The sequence below is a fragment of the Muntiacus reevesi genome, chromosome 3 (assembly GCF_963930625.1).
Source record: "Muntiacus reevesi chromosome 3, mMunRee1.1, whole genome shotgun sequence".
Classification (NCBI taxonomy): domain Eukaryota; kingdom Metazoa; phylum Chordata; class Mammalia; order Artiodactyla; family Cervidae; genus Muntiacus; species Muntiacus reevesi.
The window spans coordinates 208,191,325-208,211,080 of record NC_089251.1 but is presented as its reverse complement, the minus strand read 5'-3'; the positions used below and the strand labels follow the sequence as shown (position 1 = coordinate 208,211,080).

At 40.0% G+C, this 19,756-nt stretch overlaps 1 protein-coding gene across 6 annotated transcripts in view; it reads left to right on the top strand.

Moving 5' to 3' along the window:
* Positions 1 to 19,756, top strand: part of NCKAP5 (NCK associated protein 5) — a 1,099,478-nt gene that overhangs the window by 772,650 nt on the left and 307,072 nt on the right. For all 6 annotated transcript variants that reach the window (XM_065931416.1, XM_065931421.1, XM_065931418.1 and 3 more), the window contains one exon: positions 10,397 to 10,546. In XM_065931416.1, the coding sequence (XP_065787488.1) occupies positions 10,397 to 10,546 (150 nt within the window). The remainder of the gene's footprint in view (positions 1 to 10,396; positions 10,547 to 19,756) is intronic.

The following is a 19,756-nucleotide window of genomic DNA, read 5'->3' as shown; positions in this document are numbered from 1 at the left end:
TGAAAATTACAGCTCACTTTTTCACATCATCCTATTCCACAGTAGAGTTTTCCTTTAAAGTGTTTTTGGAATTGAACTTTTTTTAAAGGGAAATAAATGTTGCTGATAGATGGAACAGGCAATAAAAGCATCATCGGAAAATTTATTAATGTACCTTCACAGAGCTGTTCAATATGGAAGATAGTTGGCAGTATTGAGGAGTGTTTTGAGTGAAGAATAATGTGGAGTAGATATGAATTGATACGCCAATGGTCGTGGTTCATATTAGAGACATAAAGAAAACACTTTGTTCTCTTATCCATCATGCACATTTAATCTTGGGGATTTTACTGTGTGCTGAGTTCACTTTGTAAGTCAAATCCAGGGATGAAAAAGAAGAGTTTTATATGTTTTGCCTGACAGTACTAATGTTAAACTGTGAACAAATTGGATGTTCTTTTAAAACCCTGTGATTTATTTGACGTTATGTTTCCCCCCTTAAAATTTAGTATGCTAGTCCTGAACAAAAGCTGCTAGCAATCCCTGGGAATGTTGTTATGGTGTTTGCTGAAGTGCTAGCTGAAGTGACAATATATTCTGTGCACTCTCCCCACCACCAGACAACAAATGAGTAAGTAAATCAGAGCTGAAGCCACCAGGGCTCATTGGGGCAGCTGTCAGCTAGATGGCTGCCCTCTTCATTTACTTACAAACACAGTAGGTATGTGTTTCTGCTTTGAAGTAATTGAATCGTTGTTAACTATGGAAATGGTTGTGGTTTTTTAAATCTACTGTGCTGATTGTCATCTGAGGCCAGATCCAACATCTCTGATAAAATCACCTGCTCCCTGGATAAATGACCAGAGAACCTTGGGAAGATGTGGTCTCACAGCGTGGCCCATGGTTGGATGAAAATCACAGACTCTCAGATAGAATTAGCAGTAGGGATAGATCTATAGGTACATGGGAAAGTCCAAAAGAAGTGACTGGACCTGTAGAAAGAGCATGACACTTGAAATTGCGCTGTAATTAAAGTTTGACTGTGCCACTGAATATTAACAGCACTCTTCGTAACCTGTTGGCCTTCCCTAGCAGCTCAGATGGTAAAGAATCTGCCTACGATGCAGAGAACTGGGTTCAGTTCCTGAGTTGGGAAGATCCCCTGGAGAAAGGCATGGCAAGCCACTCCCGTATTCTTGCCTAGAGAATCTCTTGGATAATGGAGCCTTGGGGCTACAGTCCATGGGGGTCACAAAGAGTTGGACACAACTGAGTGACTAAAAGTTATACTTTTGTAACCTATTGGAGCCTGTTTTTCTGTCTATAACGGAAGTCCAGGATATTTGTCCTATGTCCCCATGGCAGAGAGTAGGTTAAATGATATGCATGAGGTGATTTGGCTTAACTCTGAAGTGTTCTACAAATATTAGATGCTCTTTATGTCTTTTGTGTTCTGGAAGGGGCTTAATGTTTTCTACTAGCACCACCCAAGTCTCTTCCTTAAGTGGTCAGTCTTAAATTATGTATTTTTATATTTTTACTATGAATTAGGAGGCAGATATTTAACACATGGCTGGATATCCAAAATGAAAAACATGTTCCAACTTCCTTGACTGACTGTCTTTGCAGAGGTAGATAGTCAGTTGTCTCCTCATATCCCCATGGTTTCATTTTGCCATCTTCAAGTTAGAAAACTGCGTGTACTTGAGGTGCGTCTCTTCCCTTCCCTTCCTCTCTTCCGTCCCGCCCTCCCTTCTTCCTTCCTTCCTTTTCATGGTAAGAGCTAAGGACAATCTCCTTTAGAAAAATAATGAATGATCTGGAATACAGTATAACTATTATTACCATATATGCAGAGTTTCTGTATATTGGCATTGTGTTGGCCATCAGAATTAAAAATAATAAAAGAAGAGAAATGGGTGATTTAAAAAAAATACTTGCAACCAGAAGATACTTGAAATTATTCCTCCTCTAAGCAAAGGCTCTTTTCACATACAGGACTCTCATTGGGCATGATTTCCTGTGAGTGTTACAAGCATCTTTCACTAAATTCTCCCTTAATACTGCTTATCAGGTCTTTCCTTTCTTACAGACAGAGAATGAAACATGCTAAATGCAAAAAAAAAAAAAAAAAAAGCAAAGATTAGATTAGGTGATGTCTATCCTAGGGCCCAAGAGAAGTACACAGCAAAAAAAAAAAAAAAAAGTGGGGGGGAGGTTTTTCCCCAAGGAAGACAGACAGACAGACACTCTGGAAAGAAGCAAACAGATTTTATTACCCAAGGTATCTTCTAGGCAGATCTAACCTTAATGGCATTCTGTATTAACATTCCTGAACTTCAGTAGTATTTAAATACTTATTCTTCTAAATTGAATTTTTACAGATGATCAAAATTGTAGACATTTAAAGCTAGGAGGGACCTTTGTGATAGTCTATTTCTGTACATTGTATTCACAGATGAGGAAATTAAGGGACAGAGAAGTTATGTGACTTGACTAAAATCACACAGCTGGTTAGTGGCAGAGTTAGGACTGGAATGTAGATTTTTTATTTCTGCTTGTTCTAAAACTAAAATGGGTCTCTTCCCACTCTGGATGAGACTAGATCACAGTGAGATGGAATTTGATGGACCTCAAGAAACAGATGAGGCTGACTCTTCCTTTATCCTATCAAATGAAATACCAAGTTATGTCCACATATGGCTTTCACTGCCTTTCCCCTTTGCCCAAATTTGTGTTCTTTAATGATCCGCACAGTCCTGGGCTCAGACCTAATGTCGCTCCCCCAGTTGATGGGCTAGAAGACAGCAGTGCCACCATGTTAAGGCCAAGCTTGTACACCAGGCAGTTCTGCAACATTCTTATAATTATTCTGTTTATTCTGCAGAATAATTATAAGAAGTAAATCAAATGGACAACCTCAAAAGCTTATCTAAAGTAAAAATGGTTTATCTTATATATTGAAGCATCGTTGTCCAGAGGCTCTTAAATTTTGGCATAGATTAGGGCTTCCCTGGTAGCTCAGATGGTAAAGCATCTCCCTGCAGTGTGGGAGACCCGGTTTCAATCCCCAGGTTGGGACGATCCCCTGGAGAAGGAAATGGCAACCCACTCCAGTACTCTTGCCTGGAAAATCCCATGGACTGAGGAACCTGGTAGGCTACAGTCCATGGGGTCGCAAAGAGTTGGACACAACTGAACAACTTCACTTCACTTCAGTCTTACCTGAGGTGTGTTCTAAAATTACAGATCCCTGGCCTCACTCCTAGATATTGTGATTCACTGGGACCCAAGTTGGCCAAGGTATCTGCATTTTAAAGAAGCAACACTTAGCTTCCCACACCCATTGACCAATGCGTGACTGATGCCAGCAGCTCTCAGCACACTCTGAACAACAGTAACCTAAGGAAAGTTTAGTATTTGTCATTCTTGGAGTAACTGCATACTAAAGAATCAAAATCCCAAGATAATTACAGACTATGAGGTCTCAATTTGTGAAATTGTCACTTGAATCATGGGTCAGTCAACTCCTGTTTAGACTATTGCAGTAGCTCTTACCTTTCCCACGTCTGTGTTAACCTCACTCCAATCCATCCTTCACACTTTACCAGGGATCTATTTTAGAATACAGATCTGACCTTGTCAACCGCCCCCACCCCCGTGTCATGTGTGTGCATGTGTACGTACACACACGTGCATGAGAACAGTCCATGGCTTCTTATTGCCCTTAGAGTAAAGGCAACATTCCTCGACCTGTGGCATGGTCTCATTAGTCCATCAAGCTTCACTTTCCTCCCCAGCTACACATGCCTCCTTTCAGACTTTTTAAAAATTGCTCTCTTCCTCCCCAACCTCATGGACATTTCCTGGTCAACTGCCATGGTGGTAAACATGAGCATTGGCTTTCCTGACCTCTCTTGCATCCCTCTAGTAATGATTTTTCAAAGCCCCAGGAATCTCTTCTTCCCAGTACATATCACAGTGTTATTTTATATTTGCTGGTGACATTTTGATTACTGTCTCCTTCCACAAGACTCTAAGCTTCATGACAATAGGCTCCACATGTGTTTTTGTTCACCTTTCTACCTCTGGCATCTTCCACAGTGCCTGGCATACAAAAGCTACTCAGTACATATGTATTAGATGGATGGATTAATTAATTAGTTATAAAGTAAGATGACCTCATGAAGCCTTTCCTGAATCCCATTGTGCTGGGTTAGGGGAAGCTGGTGAACAAAAGATGAATAGGACATAATTTGGGAGCAGGGTCTTATGATCACTTTCCTCAGTGATGTTTTTGAATAGTAGCTGGCCATCAGTGAGGAGCTGTCCTGCCTGCTCTTTGGAATAACTGAGTCCCCTGGACTGTCATCTATCCGAGCTGAGCTGATGCACCTGCGAGCTTTGTGTTGGTCGATATTATTTTACGTAGGTCTGATGATGCTGATTACATGAGAACAAAAGATAAGGGCTCCCCTACAGGTGAATCATTGCCCTGGTAACCGCTTAAAGAATCTTATAGCTTCAAGGATTGCTTTATGTACCTTCAAGGCAGAGTTTGATTTAAACCCTTGGATGCTAACTGAGCTTCTAAATCTTTAACTTCCTGCATGCCCACTGGTGTTTGTTGAGAGCAACAAGCTTATGGTCTCAACCATATGTGAAATATGTGGGGAGTGAAAGTTTTTTGTGGTGGTCTCACTTTTATAGAATTCACTGCTGATTAAAGTCCATGAAGGACTGAAACAAGAAAACAGGTCACTTCTGGAATCAACTTAATCTCTTCACAGTTTGCCATTCTCAGGAGTGGACTTGGCTCATTTGTCTTGTTTCCCTCTTAGAGGTTTATATGAAGAATACATTTTATTTAAAATATGTTTCTGACCCCTGTCCTCTCTCTTTACCAGGTAAATCAGAGGAGATTAATTATTAATAGCAAAGGGACTAATATTTGTGGTTGAAATGGGTTATTTATGTGTATATAGAATTCATATACTTAAGTTTTAAAAATATGGTCATGCTTTTTAAGCATAATATAAATCCAACAGCTTTCCTGTCTGAAATCGACAGTAGTCATCTGTCAATAGGGTTTAGCCATCCAACTCTCCCAGAACTCTCCCTTGTCCTTGTTTCTCTCCACCTATTTTCCTCTTTTGCTCGTCTGTTTACTTAATAAGTCCTTTCCATTTGTCTTCCTCCTCAATATTACATTACACTCCAACACTCTCATTGGTGCGTGCTTAAAGAAGCAAGAGTAAAGAAAAGGATAGGATGGATAACTCTACCGCGCTTACTGGATTTGTCTTAGGGCATTTTATTAGTAGAATTGAAGCACAATAAAATGTGCTTTTAAGCCTGAGAAGTGTACAGAAGTGGTGGAGTCTTTGCTGGTGGGGTCATATAAAGCAGTCACAAAGCTCCTCTCCACTTGTAGAGGACATTGACGATGCTCTGCCCATACCCCAAAGTCATCCAGAGTGCTCCCAAGATCTCTAGCTATCAGTGTCTGTGTTTTTATGTGAGCACTTTTATGTGAGAAATATTTTTAAAAACCTTACTGCCTGTGGCAGCCTGGAGACTGACACCCCAGGAGCCGCCCCCAATTACTGATTCTTTGGAGATTGGTGTGTGAATGTCCCAACTCCCTTGCAGTTAGTAAAGAGTCTGCCTATAATGCAGGAGACCTGGGTTTGATTCCTAGGTTGGGAAGATCCCCTGGAGAAGGAAATGGCAACCCACTCCAGTATTATTGCCTGGAGAATCCCATGGACAAAGGAGCCTGGCAGGTGACTGTCTCTGAGGTCACAAGAGTCGGACATGACTGAGCATACACACACATACATACACCCTTGGCCCTAGGGTGGGATGATTCTGAGCTCTGGGCTTTGTTGCATTTCCCTGAGTTTCCCATGGATTTAACTTCAGTTGGTTAGTCATATGCCGTCCAGTGGCTCCCTTGCTTGAGTCACTTCCCAACTGGTGTTTTTTGCGTGTCTCAAATGGACTACGTGCACTTAAATCCTTGTTCTTTAAGAACCCAGGCTAGACACTAACTAAGGACTTGCAGTACTAACTGGGAAATTATGCTGTGACATGATATTTTGCAGGGAACCATATTTAAAAAACAAAAGCAAAAACAAAACATTGACTTTTCCTTCAAAGCCCTTCATGCTCTGCCTTCTCTGCTTGGGAGATCTCTTTCTACTTTCATACCATCTTTGCTAGCATCTCTTTAGTTCCATCTGTTCTCTTTATTTCTTCAAATAACTCAATTTTCTGCATCTTGAAATCAAGGTTTCCACTTGTCTCTGCAATGCTCTTTGGCTGTAGTTCTTTATATTTCCTTTCCTTCCCTGCCACTCTTTCAAATAAGCATCTGAGAAAATTGCTGCTATTTTCTCTTTTCACTTTTTGCATAACCACTGACAATTTGGTTACCATCATCACACTTGAGTCAAATAGCTCTCAAGTTCTCACTAACAACCTTCTTATTACAAAATGTAGAGGTCCTTTTTGTGTCCTCCTGTCATTCTTGTCATTTCTGTTACCATTGAGCATATTAATAACTTTTCTCCCTGAAAATTGTGTCTTGAATAATTGAATTCTTAGAACCTTATATCGCAAGGGATATTTAGTCCATCCATTTCACTTTACATCCAGGGGAAACTGAGGGACTGAAAAGATCGAATGTTTTGCCCAGCAAGGGGCACAATTGTAAAATCAAGATTTTAAATCCAGGGCGTCTGGCTTCCCATCCAGTATGAGAACTGGTTTTGGTAAGTGCTCATCCAGTACTTTCAGAGCATTCCTAATTTTTATTCCTTCTTGTAGAAAACCCTCCCAGCTGGTCTCCTGGCTCCTTCCTTCCACTGTCCATTCTCCATTGTAGCAGTTAGGATGCCATTTCTAAAATGTAAACCAGAACTTATCACTCCCCTACTTAGCCTCCAGTTCCTCTTTACTGCACTTAAAATAGAACCTAACCCCCTTTCCATGCCTTGAAAGACTGCCGTGGTCCAACTCTCTAGCCTCATTCCCTGCTCTTCTTTACTCTTAGGGGTCCCTGTGCTCCGTCACACAGACTCTCCCTCAACAGGTCAGCAAGACGAGCTCAGCCCTGCCCCTGGGTGCTTGCTTTGCTGTTTCTTCTACGTGAAATGTTTTTCTCCCAGACCATTGTCCAGCTGCTTCCTTCCCATCATTTGGTCTCAGCTTAAATGACCACCTCCTCAGACATACCTTATGCTGATGACACCATATCTCATATTGTACCTAAACATACCACTGGCTACAGTTACAGAGCTTACTGACTTGACTTGGAGTTTATTGTGTTTCCCACACTTAGGATACAAATTCATAGAGCATAGAATGTCTTGTTTGCCATATCTCTAGTACTAGACTATCAAATGGCCGATACTTTGTGTTTAAGAAACATTTATAGGATAAATAAATGAATTAATGAATGATGTCTGAATTTTTCTTTCTCGTTTCCAATAACCCTTTCTTTTACTCTCCAGTTCTATTACCTGCCTCTCAGTTTTTCTTGCAATATAATCAAACCGGTTTCCTCATGAACCAATAAGGACAAAATACATTCCTGACTGGGGGCCTTTGTTCCAATTTTCTCTTTAACCAGAAATCCCATCCTATGCCTCTCTACCTATTAAAGTGGTATCACTCCACCAAAGCATAAGTCATTTCCATTTCTACAAAATCACTCCTCCCAGTCATCATTGATCACCCTTTCTTCAATTATGTAAAGTGACCCTTGAATTTTATGTAACCTAAATACTCATATATAATCTATACTATCCTGAATTGTGTCCAGTTCGTTCATATAATAATATTTAGGCACTGTGCCTAGACACTTGAATGTGCATGTATGCATATATATAGCCAGTCCTCATTATATTTAGACTTTCTGAATTCACTTACTACCGAAAATTTATTTGCAACCCCTGCAGAATGAAAGCCTGCAGTGCTTTCATGGTTATTCATGGACATTTGCAGAGGGGTGAAGACTTTAAGTCATCCAGCACCTGTATTATGCCAGCTTAGGTCAACCAAAGCAACGTCCTGATTTCTTTTTTCAGCTCTCCCACTGGAAATGTGTGCTTTCACACTCGGTTTAGTGCCACTTTTTTATATTTTTTGTGAGTGGTCTCACTGTTGAAAATGGTCCCCAAGCATGGTGTGAACTGCTGTCTAATTTTCCTAAGTGCAGAAGGCTGTGATGTGCCTCATGGAGAAAATGGGTATTAGATAAGCTTTGTTCAAGCATGAGTTATAGTGTCTTTTGTGGTTAGTTCAGTGCTAATTAATCAACAATATATATTAAACAAGATGTCTTTAAATAGAAACACTCATAAAACAAGATTACGTATTGATTAGTGATGAAACTGTTACAACCAAAGGACTCCAGAAACCTAACCCTATATCTCCCCTAGGAGCAATGATTCAGTATTTGTTAATTCAGTGAACACAACTATCATGAATAATGAGAATTGACTATAGATGTGTGCATGTTATGTGTGAAGCTGTTAACCTCGTTTAAGCATTTAGGAGACACAGACACCAAGAGTTATTGAAATTAAGTAGTTTGCCCAACATTATTTGCAAAGCTGCTAAATGGTAGATGTGGAATCTGGCTGCCATATCCCAAAGTCTTTTGGCTTTCAGTTTATACCACTGACTTTTCTTTGTTTGTTTTAATTAGATAGAGTAATTCTATCTAATAATTCTATCTAAAAATTATTTCTGTGTGTATACACACATACAGAAATAGTGGTAGATGATATATATTTTTTAAAGCTTGCTTTGTAATCCCAATTTAGTGTTTAAGTACAGTGCTCTCGAATCTTAAAAGAGAAATAGAAGGAGCTCTTTATTTCTAAATTGAGTTGTAACTGCAGATTTCAAGTCCTTATCATGGAAATGAAGGTCTGATGAGTGAACAAACCTTAAAGAATCAAAGCTATAAAAATACAGTCCTGGATGTTTGTCTTGGCTTGAGGATCTGCACTTTAAACTTGCTGATCATGTATCTGAACTGAATTAGCTCCAGCTACAGAAGTGGACACACCTGTACATTGCACGTGGACACACCCAGGCCTGATTTTATAAAGAGCTATCACCTGCTTAGTCAATTGCACATTTATATAAAGAAATGGAAATTATATCTTGAAATCTGTTAGGACACAGATTAACATGGGTTAAGCTTCTGTATAGTCTCCAATGTTTTGTGTATTTATGCATGCATGTATACTTATACATGTGTGCATATACATTGAATTTTTTCCTTCATATTTTATTTTCAAAAAAGAAGTTAAATAATTTCAGAACATGCAAAACACTTTTATGAACACAGTTAAAAACCTGTTTGTTTTTTTTCCCCTGCTTATGCTGTTATTTTCCCAGTGGGTTTTTTAAGAATCCTATCTCTTAATACTTTTATATTTGCAAATGATCTCAGTCTAGTGCTGAATATAAAGAAACCTCTCACCACTGAAATCCAGTTTAGCCCACATGGTTGGCAACCAGCTGTAACAATACAAAGATTTCTACAGCATTCTGGTTAGAGTTAAAAAGTGTGATGGAATGATGACACCTGATTCTGTTGCACAGTGTCTTGACGTATGTATAAAAGCGGATATCATATTTTTCATATGATATGCTCTTGACATTTCTTTTTACCTTGAAAGCAAGAGTCATGAGGCTCAAATTCAAACTTCCCAACTTCCAGAAAGCTGCAAGTGACAGGGTTGAGTAAGGAGCCACCAACAAACAGGGAGGCCAGGCAAGATAACATTTTATGTCTGCCTCAAGGCTATGCTATAGATCCCGGAGTATTTTCTAGAAAGGGGACTATAGGGTTCCTTAAGAGCCATGTCATTATTGAGCTGAAGGAACTAAGTGGGGGCAGCATAGAATTCTGAGATCTTTACCATTTGAATATTTTGTAGTATTTTCTTTTAGCTTATACTGGTTGCATGTCCAGTGACTTTGATGATCTTATTTTGAGGAACTAAGCTATTCACAAGTCAAGGTATCAAGATTGACTTACTTTCCCGCAGTTTAGAGCAGAGCTGAATTTCATGGTGCAGATCAAAGTGAATTAACCACATGACTTCACCTACAACTTTTTGGGCTCAGTCACTTCTCAAACAGGGCAGAGGACATGTGCATTCACTGGTGGTAACCCTATGACTTGACCTGCCAAAATTCATTAAAGTTATCTCTTGTGTTTATGGTATTAAACACCACTAATACGAGCACCACTCAGAATGTGTTTAGCAAAATTTTCTCTACCTCAGCCCTGGAAAGAAAGCAAAAAGGAAGGATCCAGACTCTTCAGCCTTAAACTCTTTCTTATGTTTCACTGAAGATGACTAGAAACAACAAATCTTTCTTGCTTCAGGAAAAACTGTCAGAAGGAGAGCGAAAGCACAAGACAGCTTTGGAAGGCCGTCACCTGGTGCTGGATGAGGACGCGAGGAGTGAAGGCAGCAGTGCGGACGGGGGGCAGGAAAAGACCAGATGGCTGCTAGAAAGACTGAAAGCTCTAGAGGTAAGAAATGGAGCCATTTCTTACACGTTTAAAGAAAAATAACCGTGTCCTGCTTCTTTTATTGGCACTGCTTTTGAGAAAGGATAAATCTCCCTTTCTTAGTTCTCCCGGACTAATAGGATCTAGTGGCTGCCATTGAGATGCCTTTGTCAATGATGAGTTTAACGTTCAAATTTGTTTCGCTGAATGAGTCTTAACCTGGTAACTATGACTGTATTGCCTTGAAAAGAGTACATAAGACAATAATTCATCTCAAATTCAGTTTGACCCTCAAACTAGATCAGTGTCCCTAAAATTGCAAGTTGTTTGAAGGAAGGGTTGAGTGATATTCTTGCCTTATTTTCCCAATACCCAATGATTGAATAAATGAATGAATAAACAAACTATTGAATACTGTGCAAGGACAATTATAAGAAAAATAATGTTAAGCAGTAGAGCTGTTTCTTCAAAAAACAGAAAAAGCTTATGCTGAAGTTCAACATATAAAACATATATAAACAGAGGTGAAGTTGCACTAAGGGTGCTTTAAGGAGGGTTTTTAACCACTATAGTCCAAAACAGTTCAAAACTTTTGGTCTGTTACTTAGTGGCATTTGACATCATTTCAACTATTAATTCCCAGATGTTTATAGCAGCCCTCAAAGAGCATTTTAGTTATTAGTTCACATGCTGAAAGATCCAGCAAAGATGCCTTGTTCCGTGAGTTGGCTTACCTCCTTTCAATAAATGTTTTGTTTGCATATAATACTGGAATGTAATTATTTTTAAGCAAGGACTGTGGTAAGGCCACCTCTTCTTAAACTAGGCACAATGGGCCCTCAGCCAATATCTAAAGATGTAGCTCCAGTGTTCTTGCCTGGAGAACTCTATGAACAGAGAAGCCTGGTGGGTTACAGTCCACAGGGTCGCAAAGAGTTGGACGTGGCTGAGCGGCTTTCACTTTCACCACAGGTTCTACGGAATCCTGAAACTTCCTGTGGTAATGTGAAGAAACATGACCTTGGAAGATCTTCTTTTCTTTTACTGACTTCTGCAGTTCTGTCCCTAATCCTAATTACCATGTTGTCTCTAGACGCTTGCCATTTTTACTTTAATTTCCTCAGCAATAGTAAAGCAAAAGGAATAAGATTGTGGACTTTGGAGACAGATACCCACAGATTGGTTTGAATCTCAGTTTTATTATTTTCTAGTTTTGAATCCTTGGGCAAATCAATTAGACTCTATGCCTCTGTTGCCTCAACTGCAAAACTGGGTTTAATGGTAACTTACCTGACAGGGAAGTAATGAGGGCTGAGTGAGTTAATATTTGTACAACAGGCCTGGCCTATGGGCTTTTCTATCCTCTACTCCAAGGTTCCTGTCTTTCCTTACATGATTTTCCCCCTATTTATCTGAGTACTATCATTAATACAAGAACTATGAATGAAAAACGTCAGCTCTTCCACACCAGAGTGACTGAAGGTTTAGTCTGTGATGTCACATATGGGGCAGAAGAGAGGTCAACTTAGGGACCCTCTGGCAGTTCCTTTTGAGCAAAAGGCCAATATTCACCTGTTTCCCCAAAGGTTCTCATTTTTCATTTTCAAGATAATCGCTGTGAAAGGTAGAAAGGCCTTCTCAAGGGAAACTGAGGCTGTTATCTGAGAGTTTTGAGAACTTAGATTTGTCTTGAGGTTGAATTAACTGGACTTAATTGTAGGAATGAATTGATATTACAATTTATTTACCTATAACCACATACGTAAATTGTTAGTCTTATTGATGATCACAGTGAAAATTGCTTTTAGTTCATCTAATTGTCACTGAGGCAACTTTTGAAGGACGTTTTATTTAATCAAGCTAAGAGGTTTCTAAAAAGTGTCTTTGGCAGCGAATGTTTTTTAAACCCTCACTGAGTAAAAAAGAACAGTATTTTTTTTTCTTTCACAGAGATCTTTACACTTCAGGCAACAACTCTTGCCTCCAGGATCAGTTGGATACAATAAATGATATCTCTAAGTGCCATTAAGTCCCGCAATTTTAATATAAAAAAAATTTTATTTCCTAAATTAATGTTGTCTAGTCACAATTCATGACTTATTTCCTAAAATTCTTTACTGAACAGTAAATGAACTCTCTCCTTGCTCCTAATAATAGTCACTATTGCCTACCTCAACTTCCTGGTGGCTCAGATGGTAAAGCGTCTGCCTACAATATGGGAGACCCAGGTTCAATCCCTGGGTTGGGAAGATCCCCTGGAGAAGGAAATGGCAACCCACTCCAGTATTCTTGCCGGAGAGTCCCATGGACAGAGGAGCCTGGTGGTCTACAGTTCATCAGGTTGCAAAGACTACCTAAACAGATAATAAAAAGAAATCCTATCACATACACAAACACACACAGTTATACATCCTCTGATTGCTACAAGAATTTTGTGTTACTTTATTTTTTTAAATTCAATATTTGTATTCTCTATATAGAATCCTTTGCATAAGTTAACAATTACTGTGAGAAGACAAAAGACTGATTTTGATAGACTGTAGTCAGAGCTGGTCACAGACCCCCACATAGATTTCTACACTTTAACAAAATGCTCTTTTGGGAGATTGGTAGTGAATTAGCCATAATGCTTCAAAATTACCTTGGTGAATTTTGATGTCATGCGGCAAGATTTTAGAAAGACAAAAATATTTTCTTTTCCATCAGTGTATTTTTGAAACAATCATATTTTTGTACCTTAATCCCTTAGCCCCTGGTGTGGTAGGAAGCAGAGAGTTATGATTGTCAGAGTGATGGAAAGCCGATTTCATTCATTCCTGCTCCACAAACAGGTGCAGAAAAGAAGAGACACAAACTTGACATCTAATATTATGTTCTTGATGAATATCACAATATTGTTCAAAGCCAGCCTGAACTGATTCAGGGATAGACTGAGAGTTTGGAAATAGCAGATACAAACTATTATATATAGAGTGGATAAACAACAAGGTCCAACTGTATAGCACAGAGAACTATATTCAGTTCCCTGTGACAGACCCTAGTGAAAAAGAATATGAAAAAGAATGCATATATATTTATAAATGAATCACTTTGCTGTATAGAAATTAACACAACATTGTAAATCAACTGTACTTGAATAAAAATGAATTTTTAAAAAAACAACCTAGATTGTAGCCAAGCCATCCCTGACTTTGAGAATTAACTATACCTTGTCCAAGCACCAGATCCCCCTGAAGAAAGTCTAGTGCTCCCATGCCTACCTCAGAGTCATTCTTTCTCGTGGTCATTCCAGAGGCTACGTTTCTGTACCATTCAACTGTCAATCCCTCTTTCTTCTTTCAGAATCAATCTCAGGTGAAACAGAGTCTACTTTACTCCCTTTTCCCAAAATCCAATCCCATGAAGAATATGTGGTCGTGCAGACTGTCCCCAAGGCTAAGGGCTTTGCACTCACCCTGTAGAGAGCCCTTCCTCTAAGTCCCTCAGCTGCTGGGGCATTCCTCACTGGTCACTTCTCCTCAATTCCTAGCCTCCTGGCATAGACCAGCTTTTTCTCACACATTTAGCCACACTCCCCATCATGTTATTACATAGAGCTCTGTTGGTCTCTGCACCTCATTCACGGTCTCATTCCACACTGTTCCCTGGCTCATCAAGGTATTTTGCTAAATAAGGCGTTCATTCACCTTCCAAAAAGAACTCCTTGGCCAGCAGTCAAAATAATAATTTCATATACACATGCATCTCACACTTTTTTTTTTCCTTAGCAGTTGTTTTCTCCTCTCAGTGCCTTGGTTTTGGTGTTTGTCAAGTGTTAATGCAGAAGAGCAGGACACTTAACATCACCACCCAGCAACTGCTTCCCCTTGGTCTAAATGATAATTTTCATTTAGGATCCCAATGTCTGCTGGAGAAACCATTTGATATATTTTATGTCTATGCCACAAGGACCACATAGGCAATCTGGATGCTACTTAGACATTTTCTCTAACTCTTAAGTGCTAAGTATGGTATTTTCTGTTTTTAAGAAAAGTTTAGATTTCCATGGCTGCTATCAGAGACTGCTTTCTCAAAATAGAGCTCACCATTTTCATTGGCATGGCACCACCATGTCACAGGCCCCTGCCATTCTTTTCTCCTACCCCATCCCAGACCATGGATCTAAAGATTCTTCCCAGACTTGACCTTCACAGTCCATTGATTTGACCTTGTATCTTCCTTATTCTCTACTCCTGGGCTTTGGCCTCAGGCCCCAGGTTTGCTCTTGGCATGTTCCTTGAAATGCACAATTCCTTGTCTCCAAACCCTCTCCCTATGGGCCAAAAAGCCCTTTCTCCCCATGCATTAACCAACTTCGTACTTGACCAGAAATCAACCTGGACATCCCTATACTCACTTTAAACTCCCATCGCATCTCTTATTCTCAGACTCTAGCCAGAAGGAGGACTGGCCTGAAACCATCTGGGAGTTTTGAATCTCCAGGTTCTTGCAGAAGCCTTAGCTTCAGCCTGAAGTCAGAAGAACTTAGCTTCTTATAGGAAAGATTTACTCTGTGCAGAAAAAATATGGCAATTAAATGTGTTAAACTGAATAGCTTTCTTGTATAGTTAAACTTTCCTTGAAAGTAGGACAGTTAAAGTGCTAAGCTTAAGCATTCTTGTTAATCAGTAACTCCTATTTAAAATGAGGTAGTCTAGAATAGCAATTCTCAAATCTGGCCACACATCACAACTATATGTTGATATTTTAGTCAATAGATATTAACTGAATGCCTTCTATGGGCGAAACACTATTCTAGACCCTGGGATTTGATCAATTTTCATGGTCCTCAACCCCAGTCAACACCAGGGAATGCAGACAAAATGCACAAACTTAAAATAATAAATAAGCAAACAAGAAATATATAAATAAGACACTCAATAAGAAAAAATGAGGTGACACAGTAGTAGAGACTCTGGGGATGGAAATGGGAGAGGTATTTATCTCCAGTGGCTTCTCATATTGGGTCATGTGGAGGTAATATCAATTAAAAAAGGAGATGGCTGTGTAACTGTCTGGAAGACAAACAAGAAGAAATTGTAAGTGTGAAAGCCCAGAGATGGTAGAATACTTGGCAATTTAGAGGAACAGAAGTAAGAACTTTGTCCTAGAGAAATAAGGTATAAGATTTGGAAACCGGAATGAAATTGAGTTCAGTGAAGTAGACAAAGGCTATACCCTTTAAAGCCTTCTAGGTCAGTAAAGACTTTTAACATAATGATACAAGGAAAGGGAAGCCAGTAGAGATTTTTAACTAGGGAAGTAGCATGATCTGACGTGTGCTTTAGAAAGACAATTCTTGCTGATTTGTGGGCTGGTGGTAGGACACAGTTTCCTTGCCTGGAGAATCCCATGGACAGAGGAGACCGGCAGGCTCCAGTCCAGAGGGTCACAGAGTCAGACATGACTAGAGTCAGACTTAGCAGCAGCACGAGGACAGAGGTAGAGAAGATCAGGTAGGAGGTTGTTTCAGACTCTAAACAAGACATATTATTAGACTGGTCTATTTGGGCAACTTAAGACTAACGGGGAATAAAAACAGTAAAACTATACAGTAATATCAGTGGGCTAGTGGGGAATTGTAATGATTTTCACACACGTACACATGTACACATATACACTATTGTAATCTTCATAGCAACCCCATGGAGTGAGATGTATATGATAATTATAATCCCCATTTTACAGATAATGAAACTGAGTTCCACGCAAGCTGGGTGACTTACCCAAGGTTAGGTTAAGTGTGAGAATTTGATTTCCAGTTGTGTAGTTTCTCTATGCTATGCTGGCAAGAAATAGTCAAGTAAGAAAATATTTTAAAAGTTAACCCTACTGGAATTACTGAAGTATTGGATGTAGAATAGAGAGAAAATGAGATACAAGGATTACTTTTAGGCTTTTGACCTTAGTAACTGAACGCAGGATGTTCCAGATTTCTGAGAGAGGCAAGGCTTGGAAAAGAGGTGACTTGGGGAAAGAAATGTGCCATCATCAATTTGCTATGTCCATGTTGAATTGAGATGCCTATTAAACATTCAAGTGATGATGTTCGATAGGCAATTGGCTATCCAAGGCCAAGGTCAGGGCTAGATATATAGATTTGAGTGTCATCAGAATATAGATGACATTCTATGTTGTGGAAATTAATAAGGTCATGAAGCTGGACCTTAAGGAGGTAGGGGACAGGGCCCTGGGGCACCTCTGTATTGGCGGTCCAGCAGAGGAAGAAGAGCCAGCAAATGAGACCAGGAAACAGTAGCTAGTGAGCTGGGAGGAAAATCAGAACCATGAGGTGTCCTAGATGCCTGAGGAATAACGTGTTTCCAGGACAACCTTGTCGAATGCTGAGGGGAGAATAAGAGAGAGGAAACACAGAGATCCTCATTGGCTCTGGCAAGGGATGGGTTAGCTAAAAGCCTAGTAACAACAGTTTCTGATTGAGTCGGTAGGCAGGTAAAGACATGGAGACAGCATGGAGATAGCTCTTCTAAGGTTTCTGGTGAAGTCAAGCCAAGATGGGCAAGAGTCATAGCTGGAGAGAGAGATTGGACAAGAGGAGCTCTTTTTAAACAGGGGACGTTAGGGCATGCTGATGCGCCATTGGGAACCATCCAGTGGAAAGGGCAAAATCCATGAGTTAGGAGTGAGAGATGTAACTCACTCCTATATAAATGTATCAATGACATCTGCAAGCATAAGAGGGGTGAAATGCGTGCAGGAATGGTGCTTCTGAACAACCAGACGCCTATGAGACAACCCAGGAAATTCCAAGTCTTTAAGTCTAAGATGGAGGCTAAATATCTGGGTTTTTATAAAACCCTGAGGGTGTTTCAGATGCACAACCAGAATTGAGAATCACCAATACAGCTTTTAGAATAATACTGAAAGCTCTTGAAACACCTTAGGTCCAGTTCAGTACCAAACTCATTGGTTTCAACCACTTTTCAGTCTAACCCTTCTTTGCCCCCAATCTTGAGTAGGACTTTTCCTGAATCTTCAGACTCAAGTCCAGAAGCCCTTCCCATGTGTGCCCATTGCCAGAGAGCTTTTGAATCTGAGGAAAGTTTATAATCAAGGCGCTCCGATATGGCCTTTGATGGCTCCCCTGCCATGGCTGTGGGTTTGAAACACCTAGGTCTGACTTTGGCTCTTTGCTGATGAGAGACACAGTCTGCTGCATGACATTCCTGATTGACTTCAAGTTCTTACCTTTTTATTCCTCTCATTTTTGTCCTCTCTTTCATGCATGCTAAGTCACTGCAGACGTGTCCGACTCTTTGTGCCCCTATGGACTGTAGCCCTCCAGGCTCCTCTATCCACGGGATTCTCTAGGCAAGAATACTGGAGTGGGTTGCCATTTCCTTCTCCAGGGAATCTTCCTGACCCAGGGATCAAACCTGCATCTCTTATGTCTCCTGAATGGGCAGGCAGGTTCTTTACCACCAGCACCACCTGAGAAGTCCATCTTCTCTTATCCTAAGACACTATAAAAAGAAAATTTTAAAGTTATAAAGCAACATACTGATGGTTGTCTAAGTAGAAATCCTTAGCTGTTTCCTTTTAATCTTTAGTTTCTACAACAGTCTGATGACAGGTAGCTCCAGACATACCAGTCTTAAGTTACATGGTGTATATTTTTCTCCTGATTAATTCCTACACAACTGTTGGTCATTCAGCAACAATCAATGAACTAGGATTAGAGACAAAAACTCCTCTTTGGTAAAGGGACTTGAAGATTAAAAAAAATATTCCTTCCTATGTCAGTATGTAACTTTGTACTAACAGATTTCTGATTATAAAAATAGTCAATAGTCAATATAAAAATTTCCTAATTTTCACATTTTAGAAAATTAGGAAAATATAAGGAAATAATGAAAAGTGAAAGTGTTAGTCGCTTCTGTTGTGTCTGACTCTTTGAGACTACGTGGACTGTAGCCCCTCAAGGCTCTTCTGTCCGTAGATTTATCCAGGCAAGAATACTGGAGTGGGTCTCTATTCCCTTCTCCAGGGAATCTTCCAGACCCTGAGATTGAACCCAGGTCCCCCACATTGCAGGCAAATTCTTTACCATCCAAGTCACCATGATAAGAAAATAGGTAACCCATCAGACATATATGCTGTTGACATTTTGGTATGTATATTTTCAGTCATTTTTTCCCTCTGTTGTACTTAATCAAGTTGTTCACTCACTCAGTCGTGTCCGACTCTGTGAATCGATGGACTGCAGCATGCCAGGCTTCCCTGTCCTTCACTATCTCCCAGAGTTTGCTCAACTTCATGTCCATTGAGTCAATGATGCCAATCAAGTTTAAAAGAAGTGTCACTTTATACAGATAGTAGCTTTCTCTTTCTATAATATATCAAAAATATCCCCCATGTGATCCAACGCTCCTTAAAATATGTCTTGATGGCTAACAGAGATTTATCGAATGGATGCTGAGTACCATTTATTTAATCACTTTCATTGGCTACTTAGGTTGTTGATACTTTTTCCTTGTAATGAGATGATGGGTGTTCTGGTGCAACAAACCTTTATACACACATATTTTAGTAGAATGCTTACCTCATGACCATTCTTTTCAAGAAGTTACGCAACTAGATTTCTTCATATCTGTTTAAATGAAGCAGTGGCTCCCAAAGTTAAGAACCCCAGAAATGGCTGTGATGGGGCAGCAGTTAGGGAGAAGCACCCAACCCACCCTCTAGGAGCCTCTGTCTTGCTCAGCATTGGATACAGTGACACAGCTGAGACGGTTTCAGAGATCTAAATTCTCGGGAAAGCGGCAATGCAGGCAGTCCTGCTGTTCTTTTGAGGCTCTCTGTGATTACTCTTACAACTGCAGGTCATAGTGGCCCTGCTCAAACAGACTTCACAGCGAGACTGTAACTAGAAACCGAGGTGTAGCAGTGGATGAAGGCATGGATTAGTGCAGGGGTGCAGACCATGTCAGGGAGCTTTATCCATCTCTCAGCCCCACTGTCTTGGGTTGGTTTTATTCTTAGGCAGGCTCTCTCCATTCACTGGCAAAGAGGGCAGATGGAAGTTTCCAGGCTTGTCTCTCCCTGCATCAGCAAACTGTTGAAAGGTTGCTTCTCTTTCCTGGTAATTCCATCCAAGCTCTCAGACTCCAGAAGAGTATGTCATTGACATGTGCTCACATACTGAAAATTGGAGGGGAGACATCACAACTG